This window comes from Salvelinus alpinus, chromosome 34 (genome assembly GCF_045679555.1).
Source record: "Salvelinus alpinus chromosome 34, SLU_Salpinus.1, whole genome shotgun sequence".
NCBI classification, from domain to species: domain Eukaryota; kingdom Metazoa; phylum Chordata; class Actinopteri; order Salmoniformes; family Salmonidae; genus Salvelinus; species Salvelinus alpinus.
In genome coordinates this window covers 4186202-4203366 of record NC_092119.1, presented here as the reverse complement: position 1 = coordinate 4203366, position 17165 = coordinate 4186202, and the positions used below count along the sequence as shown (strand labels likewise).

Here is a 17165-nt window from a genome sequence, read left to right as displayed (position 1 = left end):
CCTCGTCACCTTTCAGAAAATAAAGACGAGCACATGAGACAACCAATTAGAAGCCATATTCAATCATCTGCTAACAGAGGTCAAAGTGCGTTTGGAAAGCATTCAGAACCCCTTGACTTTTTCCACATTTTGTTACATTACATCCTTATTTAAAAAAACGTTTTGTTTTTAATTCATCAATCTACACACAATAACAATACCCCATAATGACAACGCAAATACAGGTTTTTATACATTTTTGCTAATTTATCACTTTTAGGTAAGTATTCAGACCCTTTACTCAGTACTTTGTTGAAGCATCTTTGGCAGTGATTACAGCCAGAAGTCTTCTTGGGTATGACGCTACAAGCTTGGCACACCTGTATTTGGGGAGTTTCTCTCATTCTTCTCTGCAAATCCTCTCAAGCTCTGTCAGGTTGGATGGGGAGTGTCGCTGCACAGCTATTTTCAGGTCTCTCCAGAGATGTTAGATCGGGTTCAAGTCCGGGCTCTGGCTGGGCCACTCAAGGACATTCAGAGTCTTGTCGCGAAGCCACTCCTGCGTTGTCTCGGCTGTGTGTTTAGGGTCGTTGTCCTGTTGGAAGGTGAACCTTCGCCACAGTCTGAGGTCCTGGCGCTCTGAAGCAGGCTTTCATCAAGGATCTCTCTGTACTTTGCTCCATTAATCTTTCCTTCGATCCTGACTAGTTTCCCAGTCCCTGTTGGTGAAAAACATCCCCAGAACATGATGCTGCCACCACCATGCTTCACGGTAGGGATGGTGCCAGGTTTCCTCCCGGCATGACGCTTGGCATTCAGGCCAAAGATTTCAATCTTGGTTTCATCAGACCAGAGATTTTTGTTTCTCATGGTCTCAGATTCCTTTAGGTGACTTTTAGCAAACTGCAAGCGGGCTGTCATGTGCATTTTACTGAGGAGTGTCTTCGGTCTGGCCACTCTAACATAAAGGCATGATTGGTGGTGCTGCAGAGATGGTTGATCTTCTGGAAGGTTCTATATCTGGAGTTCTGTCAGAGTGACCATTGGGTTCTTTGTCACCTCCGTGACCAAGGCCCTTCTCCCCCGATTGCTCAGTTTGGCCGGGCGGCCAGCTCTAGGAAGAGTCTTGGTGGTTCCAAACTTCTTCCATTTAAGAATGAAAGAGGCCACCGTGTTCTTGCTTCCTTCAATGCTGCAGAATTTTTTTTGGTAACCTTCCCCAGATCTGTGCCTCGACACAATCCTGTCTCGGAGCTCTACGGACAATTGCTTCGACCTGATGGATTTTGTTAAAATGTAACATGTTTCAAGTTAAACTGTAGTTCATCAAATATTTATGTCATGCAATAAAATGCAAATTAATTACTTAAAGATCATACAATGTCATTTTCTGGATGTTTGTTTTAGATTCCGTTTCTCACAGTTGAAGTGTACCTACGGTAAAAATTACAGACCTCTACATGCTTTGTAAGTAGGAAAACCTGCAAAATCGGCAGTGTATCAAATACTTGTTCTCCCCACTGTATATATATATATATATATATATATATGCTCAAATAGTCCCATCTACTAGTCCTATAGTATATATATATATAGACATTTATTTGGGGTTTTACCGCACTTGTTCTCTGCTTTACTCTTTGAACTCCCATCATGGCTGTCATCATTATATTGTGTTCATTCATTTTCCTGTAAAGTGACATTGCGTTGCATCTGTGTCTGAAACGTGCTGTATAAATAAAGTTTGATTTGATTTGCAGTGTCTGCTGGTGTGATTCATTTTTCACAAGAGTAAAGTATTCAACGGTGGTGCTAATGTAAATGAGCTTATAGCGGCGATAAAGTATTGCAGCACCGTAAACAGCGACGGAATAGGATATTAGTAGACTTTCATAAGCACAAGACAGTGAACAGTGGCCTTCTCAGATGAAGCTGAAAGGCACGCCGAGGTAACACGACTTAATGGTAAAGAAGAGAAGCCCCTGATATTGCCAATACTTTAAATTACTATTTCACTAAAGTGGAACTACTCAGAAGTTAAATGACAACACTGAACAGTGAACGAACCATCAAGCAGGGAAAGCGTCAATACAGGACTAAAATCAAATCCTACTATACCGGCTCTGACGCTCGTCGGATGTGGCATGGCTTGAAAACTATTAGGCACTACAAAGGGAAACCCAGCCGCGAGCTTCCCAGTTATACAAGCCTACCAGACGAGCTAAATGCCTTTTATGCTCACTTCAAGGCAAGCAACACTGAAGGATGCACGAGAGCACCAGCTGTTATAGATGACTGTGTGATAATGCTCTCAGTAGCCGATGTGGGCAAGACCTTTAAACAGGTCAACATTGACCCGCGGGGACAGACAGATTACCAGGACGTTTACTCAAAGCATGCGCGGACCAACTGGCAAGTGTCTTCACTGACATTTCCAACCTCTCCCTGACTGAGACTGGTGGTCTGCTTGAAACATGTAGGTATTACATAGTCCCTGTGCCTACGGAAGAGAAAGTAACCTGCCCAAATGATTACCGCCCCCATAGCACACGATAGCCATGAAGCGCTTTGAAAGGCTGGTTATGGCTCACATCAAAAGCATCCTCCCGGATACCCTAGATCGACTCCAATTCGCACCAACAGATCCACAGATGACGCAATCTCAACCGCACTCCACACTGCCCTTTCCCACCTGGACAAAAGGAACACCTATGTGAGAATGCTGTTCATTGACTACAGCTCAGTGTTCAACACCATAGTGCCCACGAAGCTCATCAGTAAGCTAAGGACCCTGGGACTAAACACCTCCCTCTGCAACTGGATTCTAGACTTCCTGACAGGCCACCCCCAGGTGCTAAGAGTAGGCAACAACACGTCTGCCACACTGATCCTTAACACTGGGGCCCCTCAGGGGTGTGTGCTTAGTCCCCTCCTGTACTCCCTGTTCACCCACAACTGTGTGGCCACACACGACTCCAACACTATCATTCAGTTTACTGACGACATAAAAGTGGTAGGCCTGATCACAGACGATGATAAGACAGCCAATAGGGAGGAGGTCAGAGAACTGGCAGTGTGGTGCCAGGATAACAACCTCTCCCTCAATGTGAGCAAGACAAAGGAGCTGATCGTGGACTACAGGAAAAGGCAGGCCGAACAGACCTCCATTAACATCAACGGTGCTGTAGTGGAGCGGGTCGAGAGTTTCATGTTCCTTGGTGTCCACATCACCAACAAACTATCATGGTCCAAACACACCAAGACAGTCGTGAAGAGGGCACGACAAAACCTCTTCCCCCTCAGGAGACTGAAAAGATTTGGCATGGGTCCCCAGATCCACAAAAAGTTAAACAGCTGCACCACCGAGAGCATCCTGACCGGTTGCATCACCGCCTGGTATGGCAACTGCTTGGCATCTGACGGTAAGGCGCTACAGAGGGTAGTTCGTATGGCCCAGTACATCACTGGGGCCAAGCTTCCTGTCATCCAGGACCTATATAATAGGCGGTGTCAGAGGAAAGCCCATAAAATTGTCAGAGACTCCAGTCATTTACATTTACATTTACATTTAAGTCATTTAGCAGACGCTCTTATCCAGAGCGACTTACAAATTGGAAAGTTCATACATATTCATCCTGGTCCCCCCGTGGGGAATGAACCCACAACCCCATAAACTGTTCTCTCTGCTACCGCACGACAAGCGGTACCGGAGCGCCAAGTCTTGGACCATAAGGCTCCTTAACAGCTTCTACCTCCAAGCCATAAGACTGCTGAACAATTAATCAAATGGCCACCGGACTATTTACATTGAACCGCCTCCATTTGTTTTTACACTGCTGCTACTCGCTGTTTATTATCTATGCATAGTCACTTCACCCCTGCCTACATGTACAAATTACCTCAACTAACCTGTACCCTCCCACACTGACTCGGTACCGGTACCCCCTGTATATAGCCTCCACACTGACTCTGTACCGGTACTCCCTGTATATAGCCTCGTTATTGTTATGTTATTGTGTTACTTTAGTTTATTTGGTAAATATTTTCTTAACTCTTCTTGAACTGCACTGTTGGTTCAGGGCTTGTAAGTAAGCATTTCACGGTAAGGTCTACACGTTGTATTCGGCACATGTGACAAATACAGTTTGATTTGATTTGATTTTGATTTCCCATCTGGACAAAAGGAAAGCGTATGTGAGAATGCTCTTCATTGACTACAGCTCAGCGTTCAACACCGTAGTGCCCTCCATGCTCACCACTAAGCTATGGACCCTGGGAATGAACATCTCCCTCTGCAACTGGATCCTGGAGTTCCTGATGAGCCGCACCCAGGTGACAGATTGGTTAAAATCCATGGATAATAAGATGATAGTTGGAGCTGTAGTGTTATATTTCAGTGCATCCTTTGATGTAATTGATCATAAATTGTTATAGAAGAAACGTACTTGCTATGACTTTACATGACCTGCCATCACATGGTTGAAGAGTTAATTATCCAACAGAACCCAGAGAGTGTTCTTCAATGAAAGCTTCTTTAAAATCAGATATGTACAGTGCGGTGTCCCTCAGGGCAGTTGCCTTGAGCCGTTAACGTTCTCAATTTTTTTACAAATGATTTGCCACTGGTCCGACACAAAGCTAGAATGACTATGTATGTGGATGATTCCACATACTGAAATTCTAAATAAGGAGTTACAGTCAGGATCAGAACGGGTGATTAATAAATAAACGGGTCTTAAACACATCTAAAAACTAAAACCATTGGCTTTGGTGTAAAACATTCCCTAAGACCACACCTGGAGTTGTGCATAAAGAGTGTGACCATTGAGCAACTTGAGGAAGCTAAACTCCTAGGTATAACATTGGATGGTCAATTAGCATGGTCAAGTCACATTGACAGAGCAGCATGCCTTGCCCTTAACGGCACCTCCAGAACTAACAACAAGCCAGTCTTTCCTGGTTCAGAGTTGACGAGAGATGAACTGTTTCTCCTCTAGATTTAATGAGAAATATTACTGTGATGAACATTTCAGATTGTCTGCACAATCAATAACATTCAGCTCAAACACCCCATACATATCCCACAAGACATGCCACCATGGGTCTCTTCACAGTCCCCATGTCCAAAACGAATTCATGGCAACGCACAGTATTATACAGAGTCATGATCGCATGGAACTCCATTCTCCAATTACACAAGCAAACAGCAAAATTACCTTAAAAAAACTGATTAAACAACATTTCATAGAACGGCAGGGACTGTGAGGGGACCCACACACACACACAAAATATATATATTTTTTAAATTATTGTTTGTATATCATTGTATTTGAAATTTGTGCGACTGTCCTCGTCTATCAGTGTATCAGTGTTTTGTTGCTTGTCATGTTTTGTGTTTTTTTTTGTGGACCCCAGGAAGAGTAGCTGCTGCTTCTGCAAAAGCTACTGGGGATCCAGATAAACCATAACAATAGGCCTGTCAGAAGTGCTTACTTGAGCTGGGAGTTGGAGCATTGTGACAACAGCGCCTGCAGGAAGACTTTTCTCTGGCGGTCAGTCCAAAGGTCAAACCAGTGAAGCACCAGGGTCGTCCGCTCCTCAAACAACTGACAGGTCATAGAACAAGACGTAGGCTACATTAACTTACAGAGGAGGAAATGTATCTTTATGCTCACAACTCAACACAGCCCACATCCCGACACACAAACACACCGCCTACCCTACCCCGAGACAAACACACACAGCCTACCCCGAGACAAACACACACAGCCTACCCCGACACAAACTCACACAGTCCTACCCTGAGACAAACACGCACAGCCTACCCTGAGACAAACACGCACAGCCTACCCCGAGACAAACACACACAGCCTACCCCGAGACAAACACACACAGCCTACCCCGAGACAAACACACACAGTCTACCCCGAGACAAACACACACAGTCTACCCCGAGACAAACACACACAGTCTACCCCGAGACAAACACACACAGTCTACCCCGAGACAAACACACACAGTCTACCCCGAGACAAACACACACAGTCTACCCCGAGGCAAACACACACAGTCTACCCCGAGAAAACACACACAGCCTACCCCGAGACACACACACACAGCCTACCCCGAGACACACACACACACACAGCCTACCCCGAGACACACACACACACACAGCCTACCCCGAGACACACACACACAGCCTACCCCGAGACACACACACACAGCCTACCCCGAGACACACACACACAGCCTACCCCGAGACAAACACACACAGCCTACCCCGACACAAACACACACAGTCCTACCCTGAGACAAACACGCACAGCCTACCCTGAGACAAACACGCACAGCCTACCCCGAGACAAACACACACAGCCTACCCCGAGACAAACACACACAGCCTACCCCGAGACAAACACACACAGCCTACCCCGAGACAAACACAGCCTACCCCGAGACAAACACACAGCCTACCCCGAGACAAACACACAAACACACAGCCTACCCCGAGACAAACACACAAACACACAGCCAAGTTTGCGGATGACACTACAGTGGTAGGCTTGATTACCAACAACGACGAGACGGCCTACAGGGAGGAGGTGAGGGCCCTCGGAGTGTGGTGTCAGGAAAATAACCTCACACTCAACGTCAACAAAACAAAGGAGATGATTGTGGACTTCAGGAAACAGCAGAGGGAGCACCCCCCCTATCCACATCGACGGGTCAGTAGTGGAGAAGGTGGAAAGTTTTAAGTTCCTCGGTGTACACATCACGGACAAACTGAATTGGTCCACCCACACAGACAGCGTTGTGAAGAAGGCGCAGCAGCGCCTCTTCAACCTCAGGAGGCTGAAGAAATTCGGCTTGTCACCAAAAGCACTCACAAACTTCTACAGATGCACAATCGAGAGCATCCTGTCGGGCTGTATCACCGCCTGGTACGGCAACTGCTCCGCCCACAACCGTAAGGCTCTCCAGAGGGTAGTGAGGTCTGCAGAACGCATCACCGGGGGCAAACTACCTGCCCTCCAGGACACCTACACCACCCGATGTCACAGGAAGGCCATAAAGATCATCAAGGACAACAACCACCCAAGCCACTGCCTGTTCACCCCGCTATCATCCAGAAGGCGAGGTCAGTACAGGTGCATCAAAGCAGGGACCGAGAGACTGAAAAACAGCTTCTATCTCAAGGCCATCAGACTGTTAAACAGCCACCACTAACATTTAGCGGCCGCTGCCAACATACTGACTCAACTCCAGCCACTTTAAAAATGGGAATTGATGGAAATTATGTAAAAATGTACCACTAGCCACTTTAAACAATGCCACTTAATATAATGTTTACATACCCTACATTACCCATCTCATATGTATATACTGTACTCTATATCATCTACTGCATCTTGCCATCTTTATGTAATACATGTACCACTAGCCACTTTAAACTATGCCACTTTATGTTTACATACCCTACAGTACTCATCTCATATGTATATACCGTACTCTATACCATCTACTGCATCTTGCCATGCCGTTCTGTACCACCACTCATTCATATATCTTTATGTACATATTCTTTATCCCTTTACACTTGTGTGTGTGTGTAAGGTAGTAGTTGTGGAATTGTTAGGTTAGATTACTGTTGGTTATTACTGCATTGTCGGAACTAGAAGCACAAGCATTTCGCTACACTCGCATTAACATCTGCTAACCATGTGTATGTGACTAATAAAATTTGATTTGATTTGATTTGACAAACACAGCCTACCCCGAGACAAACACACAGCCTACCCCGAGACAAACACACAAACACACAGCCTACCCCGAGACAAACACACAAACACACAGCCTACCCTGAGACAAACACACACAGCCTACCGAAACACACACACACAGCCTACCCCGAGAAAAAAACACACACAGCCTACCCCGAGACACACACACACAGCCTATCCTGAGACATGAGCACAGCCTTGAAGCAATTGGTCAGCTGGTCCCAGAGTAATTGTGCTCAAGGGCACAATGGCAGGCTCGCAATGGCAGGCTTGCAAAAATATAGTAGCTTAGAATGAATAGATGTACAAATTATAAATGGGGATTTGTCCCTTGTGGCTGAATTGGTAGAGCATGGTGCTACCAACACTGGGTTGTGGGTTCGATTCCCCACAGGGCACCAGTACAGAAATGCATGCATTCACTACCGTAAATCACCTCTCCTAAATTACTCAAATGTAAATATGTTTTAGTAGGGAAGGCCAAGGTGGTGGAAAACCATAACAAAAAGTAAAGGAGAAAGGAAAATGATTGCTTGTCTTATCTCACTTGGCTGACCTGGTGGTTGGAGGTCTTGTTTATGATGGGTGTCCAGGCACTGAAGCGGGTGTCGGCTGTCCCTGTGACCGAGCTGCGATGCCTCAGGGCCGACTGGGGTTGGTAGTCTGTCCCGCTCAGTTGCCACTGTGTCACGCTGTGAGGACCTGGGTTAGGACCAGGACTGGGCCGAACGGTCAGATCCACGGATGTCATTTTATGGGTGGTTTGGGTCAGTTGAGGATACTACCCGACTACGCTCGGTTTCATTTAAATCGATAGTCTACAATTTTGGGTAGCCTTTTATATGCGATTGTTTGTGTGGTTCAAATTCAGTCTGTTAACAAAGTGCGGGTAAAATCTTCTTCAGTCAACAGTCCAGTTAAAAATGTGATAATACAATGATACAGCGGTGACAAATTACCTGCGTTTTAAAACTGTCCGGTCAAGGAGGTCCTATGCAATGTAATTTCACAAATGTTTCCATAGACCAGCACAAGTGTGCCTATAAAGTGCAATTTATTAACCTACTTCCCCACAATTCCTCCCTCTCCCTGCCCCGTCTCCTTAGAGACGGAATAACAGAAACAAGAGCGCATGCAGCATTCCCACACACCCGGTATCGGTCCCTGTTCACCGACCTTCTCATCCAATGGGTTCTGAAGAGGTGACAAGAACGGACACGAGGAATACAAATCAGATTCGGAGTGTCGGGTTCCTACAGTGCGTGCGCGCTGCGAGGCTTTGGTTACGGAGTAGTCTAGTCTGCTTGGTCAACAGGATCGGCCTGTGCGCTGCACATGATCTGATCTGTCACTGATAGGTTACTACACAAACAATCATTTGGTGAAATACATCACTAGTGGGCGGGGCAAAAGTGGACATTATTTCCCCTGAAGGGAAATGCAAGTCTTGGACATTATTAAGATGTGCACAAAGAAGATCACCAGGTGAAAACATACATCGTTTTTTGTTTAACCTTTAACTAGGTTAAGAACAGATTCTTATTTACAATGACGGCCTACCAAAAGGCCTCCTGCGGGGACGGGGGCTGGGATTAAAATGTTTAATTTGTAATGACATGTTTTGCTTTTTAATATATGACAAAACACATCACAAGAGACACAACACTACATAAAGAGATCTAAGACAACATAGCATGGTAGCAACACAACATAACATGGTAGCAACACATGACAACACAGCATGGTAGCAACACAACATAACACAGCATGGCAGCAACACAACATGACAACAACATGGTAGCAACACAACATGACAACATAGCAAGGCAGCGACACAACATGACAACATAGCATGGTAGCAACACAACATGACAACACAGCATGGTAGCAACACAACATGACAACACAGCATGGCAGCAACACAACATGACAACAACATGGTAGCAACACAACATGACAACATAGCAAGGCAGCAACACATGACAACATAGCATGGCAGCAACACAACATGACAACACAGCATGGCAGCAACACAACATGACAACACAGCATGGCAGCAACACAACATGACAACACAGCATGGCAGCAACACAACATGACAACACAGCATGGCAGCAACACAACATGACAACACAGCATGGCAGCAACACAACATGACAACAACATGGTAGCAACACAACAAGGCAGCAACACAACATGACAACACAGCATGGTAGAAACACATGACAACACAGCATGGTAGCAACACAACATGACAACACAGCATGGTAGCAACACAACAACACAGCATGGTAGCAACAACATGACAACACAGCATGGTAGCAACACAGCATGGTAGCAACACAGCATGGTAGCAACACAGCATGGTAGCAACACAGCATGGTAGCAACACAACATGGCAGCAACACAACACAGGGTACAAACATTATTGGGCACAGACAACAGCACAAAGGGCAAGAAGGTAGAGACAACAATACATCACTTGAAGCAGCCACAACTGTCAGTAAGAGTGTCCATGATTGAGTCTTCGAATGAAGAGATGGAGATAAAACTGTCCAGTTTGAGTGTTTGTTGCAGCTCGAGTCTATCAGCTGCAGTGAACTGAAAAGAGGAGCGACCCAGGGATGTGTGTGCTTTGGGGACCTTTTAACAGAACGTGACTGGCAGAACAGGTGTTGTATGTGGAGGATGAGGGCTGCAGTAGATATCTCAGATATGAGGGGAGTGAGGCCTCATCACCACCACCAACCATCACCACCACCATGCATCATATGAGTAAAGCACAGAAACGTGTTTCAAGTCATTAGAATTCTCTTTATTGACTTTTTCCTAAAACCGAGAAAAATTAAATAACAATCCACCCTAAAACACATTAACAATAAAACCTCAATCTGTAATGTACAGCATTACTCTCAAATAAAAGGTTGACAATCAAGCAGCTTCAAATATGATTATTGCATTCCAACTGCATATAAGACAAAGATGTGTAGGAGAAGGTCATATATATATATCTCAATGTAACACTGGTTCAAACCAAGGCAACTATAAAAAGGCATCAACATTTGGCCTAACACTCATGTGGGTATGTGCAGTAAGTTTCAGACTTTAAAACAAACTCGCAAATATGTGAAAACTGTGTTTGCAGTGTGTTTGACAGATACGTGGAGGATGGTGATTAATCCCAATCCCATAAACCCCTAGCCCCGAGGAGAGGAGAGGGAAGAGAGGGAGGACGGTAGAGAAGAGGGGATGGGATGGTAGAGGAGAAGAGGGGAGGGTGGAGAAGAGAGGGGGGAGGATGGAGGAGAAGAGGCATATAAAGAAATGAATTTAGGGGATAAGGAAATCAAATAAGGAGAGGAGGTTAGGAGACAAGGAGATGAGAGCGTTGACTGCAGACCGACTTAGATGCTAGCTGTCCTGGGTATCTCCTGGCTGTCTGCCAGATTCAGCTTCTGACTTGTGGAGAGAGGAGTCAAGGAGAACAGCTGAAACACACACACCTCACTCTGCTCTGACCCCCCCACACACACCCCTCACTCACTCTGACCCCCCCCACACACACCTCACTCTGCTCTGACCCCCCCCCCACACACACCTCACTCACTCTGACCCCCCCCACACACACCTCACTCAGTCTGACCCCCCCCACACACACCTCACTCAGTCTGACCCCCCCCCACACACACACACCTCACTCACTCTGACCCCCCCACACACCTCACTCACTCTGACCCCCCCCACACACACACACCTCACTCACTCTGACCCCCCCTCACACACACCTCACTCACTCTGACCCCCCCCCCCCCCCACACCCCTCACTCAGTCTGACCCCCCCCACACACCCCTCACTCACTCTGACCCCCCCACACACCTCACTCACTCTGACCCCCCCCACACACACACACCTCACTCACTATGACCCCCCCCCCTCACACACATCTCACTCACTCTGACCCCCCCCCTCACACACACCTCACTCACTCTGACCCCCCCCCCCCCCCACACACCCCTCACTCACTCTGCCCCCCCCCCCCCCCACAGAGAGAGACCAGAACAAAGAAATGGCCTCTATTATGTAACTACAGTTAAGTGTCCTGCAATATAAGCACTTTTTTAAATAATATTCGTTCTGCATTTCTTACATTTTTCTGTAAACTGTTAGCTAGAATTAAAACAGGTCAAAGTCAACAGCTCAAAGACACACCCCTCACTCACTTCCTCGGCACACAGTACACAATTCGGCACACACACACACACACACACACACACACACACACACACACACACACACACACACACACACACACAGACAGACACAGACACAGACACACACACACACACACACACTCACACACGTCTTTTAAAAGGATACATTGATGAACTCAGTTCCTCTAGCTGTAGAGAAGGACAGAAATGTTTCATTCCATTGAGCTAACATTGAGCCGTTTCCTGCCATTGAGCTAACATTGAGCCGTTTCCTTCCATTGAGCTAACATTGAGCCGTTTCATTCCATTGAGCTAACATTGAGCCGTTTCATTCCATTGAGCTAACATTGAGCCGTTTCATTCCATTGAGCTAACATTGAGCCGTTTCCTTCCATTGAGCTAACATTGAGCCGTTTCATTCCATTGAGCTAACATTGAGCCGTTTCATTCCATTGAGCTAACATTGAGCCGTTTCATTCCATTGAGCTAACATTGAGCCGTTTCCTTCCATTGAGCTAACATTGAGCCGTTTCCTTCCATTGAGCTAACATTGAGCCGTTTCATTCCATTGAGCTAACATTGAGCCGTTTCATTCCATTGAGCTAACATTGAGCCGTTTCATTGCATTGAGCTAACATTGAGCCATTTCCTTCCATTGAGCTAACATTGAGCCGTTTCATTCCATTGAGCTAACATTGAGCCGTTTCCTTCCATTGAGCTAACATTGAGCCGTTTCCTGCCATTGAGCTAACATTGAGCCGGTTCATTCCATTGAGCTAACATTGAGCCGTTTCATTCCATTGAGCTAACATTGAGCCGTTTCATTCCATTGAGCTAACATTGAGCCGTTTCATTGCATTGAGCTAACATTGAGCCATTTCCTTCCATTGAGCTAACATTGAGCCGTTTCATTCCATTGAGCTAACATTGAGCCGTTTCCTTCCATTGAGCTAACATTGAGCCGTTTCCTGCCATTGAGCTAACATTGAGCCGGTTCATTCCATTGAGCTAACATTGAGCCGTTTCATTCCATTGAGCTAACATTGAGCCGTTTCATTCCATTGAGCTAACATTGAGCCAAGATACACACAGAGCATGAGGTGTGTGTGTGTGGCTTTGCTCTCACATGAGAAGGCTTAGGATCTGGAGATTAATCCCAACTTTGGGCTTCTGAAAACGGAGAAATCACTGTTTGACACGCTGAGGGAGGCCCTGTGTGTTGGGATCTTAGGGCCGAGACTGCAACCAAGCACTTTCACGGTATTAACAGAATTTAAAGATCCAACACAACCCTTAAAAAAAGGTCGACTCTGCGATATGACGCGGACGCAGAAAGTAAACAGCAAAGTGGGTCAATTTCCTCAACAACTAAGAGCGTTGAAACGTGAGGCTCGACTTCTCCTCCGTTTTAGCATCCTGGTTACATCCTGGTTACATCCTGGTTACCACGCGGTGAACAGAGCGAAGCCAACCACCAGAGACAGTGTGTGACGGAGTGGTCTCATCTCGCTCATATCAATATCTGCAGTGCTGCTCGTGGCAACGTAATTTAGCTGATTCTACTTTTAAGATGGTCTAAGCCACTTCAGCGTGGGCTAGAATCCACATCTACCCCTGCAGAGTGGGCTAGAATCCACATCTACCCCTGCAGTGGGCTAGAATCCACATCTACCACTGCAGAGGGGGCTAGAATCCACATCTACCACTGCAGAGTGGGCTAGAATCCACATCTACCACTGCAGAGTGGGCTAGAATCCACATCTACCACTACAGAGTGGGTTAGAATCCACATCTACCACTGCAGCGTGGGCTAGAATCCACATCTACCACTGCAGCGTGGGCTAGAATCCACATCTACCCCTGCAGAGTGGGTTAGAATCCACATCTACCCCTGCAGAGTGGGCTAGAATCTACATCTACCACTACAGAGTGGGTTAGAATCCACATCTACCACTGCAGCGTGGGCTAGAATCCACATCTACCACTGCAGAGTGGGCTAGAATCCACATTTACCACTGCAGAGTGGGTTAGAATCCACATCTACCACTGCAGAGTGGGCTAGAATCCACATCTACCACTGCAGAGTGGGCTAGAATCCACATTTACCACTGCAGAGTGGGTTAGAATCCACATCTACCACTGCAGAGTGGGCTAGAATCCACATCTACCACTGCAGAGTGGGTTAGAATCCACATCTACCACTGCAGAGTGGGCTAGAATCCACATTTACCACTGCAGAGTGGGTTAGAATCCACATCTACCACTGCAGAGTGGGCTAGAATCCACATTTACCACTGCAGAGTGGGTTAGAATCCACATCTACCACTGCAGAGTGGGCTAGAATCCACATCTACCACTGCAGAGTGGGCTAGAATCCACATTTACCACTGCAGAGTGGGTTAGAATCCACATCTACCACTGCAGAGTGGGCTAGAATCCACATCTACCACTGCAGAGTGGGCTAGAATCCACATCTACCACTGCAGAGTGGGTTAGAATCCACATCTACCACTGCAGAGTGGGTTAGAATCCACATCTACCACTGCAGAGTGGGCTAGAATCCATCCCACTGCTATTTCAGCACCCTCCTCTTTCTTTCCTATCCAATTAACAAAATAAATATGGAATCACTCCAAAAATATATAGTCTCTTGCAAAAGTATTCAGACTCCTTGGATTTCTTCACATTTTATTGTGTTACAAAGTGGGATTAAAATAGATTTAATAGTTGTTTTTTTGTCAACAATCTATACAAAACACTAATGTGGAAGAAAATTCTAACATTTAAAAAAGAAATTTCTTTGCAAAGGTATTCAGCTCCTTGAGTCACCTTTTCCATCAAATACAGTTCAAAGTGAATGATGACAGGCCTGTGTGGTGAATGGCTTGTTTGTATAAAGGCCTACTGTAGCTCAGTATTGTTGTTGTTTTTTTAAGTGGCATATTCTTCCTGGGGTTGTATATGAAGATATTTTAATAAGATTTCATGTTGCTAAAAATGCTGTCAGTTCCACTTTAAGAGTGTCTGGCCCAGTGCTACAGTTGGCTTGATAGATGTGGAGGGTCAACACCTTCAGTTGGCTCTCTCCATTTGGTTAATGGGCACATTTAGTGGGTCTCATGGTGGGTGTCTTTTAGGTCCCAGTTATTGTTGCTAGTCAACTTTCAGTGGAACCCCCCCCCCCCATGAGTGTCTTTCAGAACCCCTTCATAGAACTCCCATCTGTTTCATTTTGGTTGTTGCTAATGACTGTTTCATTCTGGTCGTTGTTAATGACTGTTTCATTCTGGTTGTTGTTAGTGACTGTTTCATTCTGGTTGTTGTTAATGACTGTTTCATTCTGGTTGTTGTTAATGACTGTTTCATTCTGGTTGTTGTTAATGACTGTTTCATTCTGGTTGTTGTTAATGACTGTTTCATCGACAATTTTGTTTTCTACCTGGGGACCGAAACAAGCGGTACATGGTACCGCGCACGACAAACAGAACATTAATTTCCCACAATCATGTTCATTGATACTCTCGTTTTAGTAGGGGTCTGCTCTGTTCTACGTTTTGGGAGTCGAGACATGAAAAGGGGATTGTTAGAATGGTTCGGTTCTCATCTATTACAGTAAAACAATGACTAAGCGTGTCCATATGACCGATTCTATTGGACCAAACCTCAAAATAAAAATAGCGAGTTTTAAAACTGCTTGTTGTCAGAGAGGAAGAAGTTATTTCATCTTTTGTTGTTGAGCGGCAGGGGGAGGAGCTTGGTGTCTGTGTGCAAGCGGGAAGGTGCACACCGCACAGAAAGAGCGAAGGAGATGAGACCCCCCCCAAAAAAGCATAGCGCGCTTTTAAAAACTGAAAAAAAAATACTTTGATTCTTGCGAGACAGTCATTTGGAACATTGCGCTAAAACATTTATTTGATATAAAATGGCCCAGCCCTACTACAATGTTGTTGATCCATCCTAAGTTCTCCCATCACAGCAACTGAACTCTGTAGACAGTTTTTTATTTATTATCACCAATAACCTCATGGTTTATAAATCACCAATAGCCTCATGGTTTATAAATCACCAATAGCCTCATGTTTTATAAATCACCAATAGCCTCATGGTTTATAAATCACCAATAGCCTCATGGTTTATAAATCACCAATAGCCTCATGGTTTATAAATCACCAATAGCCTCATGGTTTATAAATCACCAATAGCCTCATGGTTTATAAATCACCAATAGCCTCATGGTTTATAAATCACCAATAGCCTCATGGTTTATAAATCACCAATAGCCTCATGGTTTATAAATCACCAATAGCCTCATGTTTTATAAATCACCAATAGCCTCATGTTTTATAAATCACCAATAGCCTCATGGTTTATAAATCACCAATAGCCTCATGGTTTATAAATCACCAATAGCCTCATGGTTTATAAATCACCAATAGCCTCATGGTTTATAAATCACCAATAGCCTCATGTTTTATAAATCACCAATAGCCTCATGTTTTATAAATCACCAATAGCCTCATGTTTTATAAATCACCAATAGCCTCATGTTTTATAAATCACCAATAGCCTCATGTTTTATAAATCACCAATAGCCTCATGTTTTATAAATCACCAATAGCCTCATGTTTTATAAATCACCAATAGCCTCATGTTTTATAAATCACCAATAGCCTCATGTTTTATAAATCACCAATAGCCTCATGTTTTATAAATCACCAATAGCCTCATGTTTTATAAATCACCAATAGCCTCATGTTTTATAAATCACCAATAGCCTCATGTTTTATAAATCACCAATAGCCTCATGTTTTATAAATCACCAATAGCCTCATGTTTTATAAATCACCAATAGCCTCATGTTTTATAAATCACCAATAGCCTCATGTTTTATAAATCACCAATAACCTCATGGTTTATAAATCACCAATAACCTCATGGTTTATAAATCACCAATAGCCTCATGGTTTATAAATCACCAATAGCCTCATGGTTTATAAATCACCAATAACCTCATGGTTTATAAATCACCAATAACCTCATGGTTTATAAATCACCAATAGCCTCATGTTTTATAAATCACCAATAACCTCATGGTTTATAAATCACCAATAACCTCATGGTTTATAAATCACCAATAGCCTCATGGTTTATAAATCACCAATAGCCTCATGGTTTATAAATCACCAATAG

General features: G+C 44.8%; 2 protein-coding genes across 3 annotated transcripts in view; both read right to left on the bottom strand.

The window, feature by feature from the left end:
• The window catches only part of LOC139563465 (epithelial cell-transforming sequence 2 oncogene-like), a 45776-nt gene extending 36367 nt beyond the window's left edge, over positions 1-9409 (bottom strand). The window contains exons 1-2 of the mRNA XM_071382164.1: positions 8320-9409; positions 5473-5585 (exon numbers count right to left, since the gene is read on the bottom strand). Coding sequence (XP_071238265.1) covers positions 5473-5585; positions 8320-8514 — 308 coding nt within the window. The 5' untranslated portion in view covers positions 8515-9409. The remainder of the gene's footprint in view (positions 1-5472; positions 5586-8319) is intronic.
• A 1147-nt stretch (positions 9410-10556) lies between these two features.
• The window catches only part of ccdc28a (coiled-coil domain containing 28A), a 10246-nt gene continuing 3637 nt past the window's right edge, over positions 10557-17165 (bottom strand). For both annotated transcript variants that reach the window (XM_071382162.1, XM_071382163.1), the window contains exons 5-6: positions 12142-12164; positions 10557-11222 (exon numbers count right to left, since the gene is read on the bottom strand). In XM_071382162.1, the coding sequence (XP_071238263.1) occupies positions 11168-11222; positions 12142-12164 (78 nt within the window). In that variant the 3' untranslated portion in view covers positions 10557-11167. The remainder of the gene's footprint in view (positions 11223-12141; positions 12165-17165) is intronic.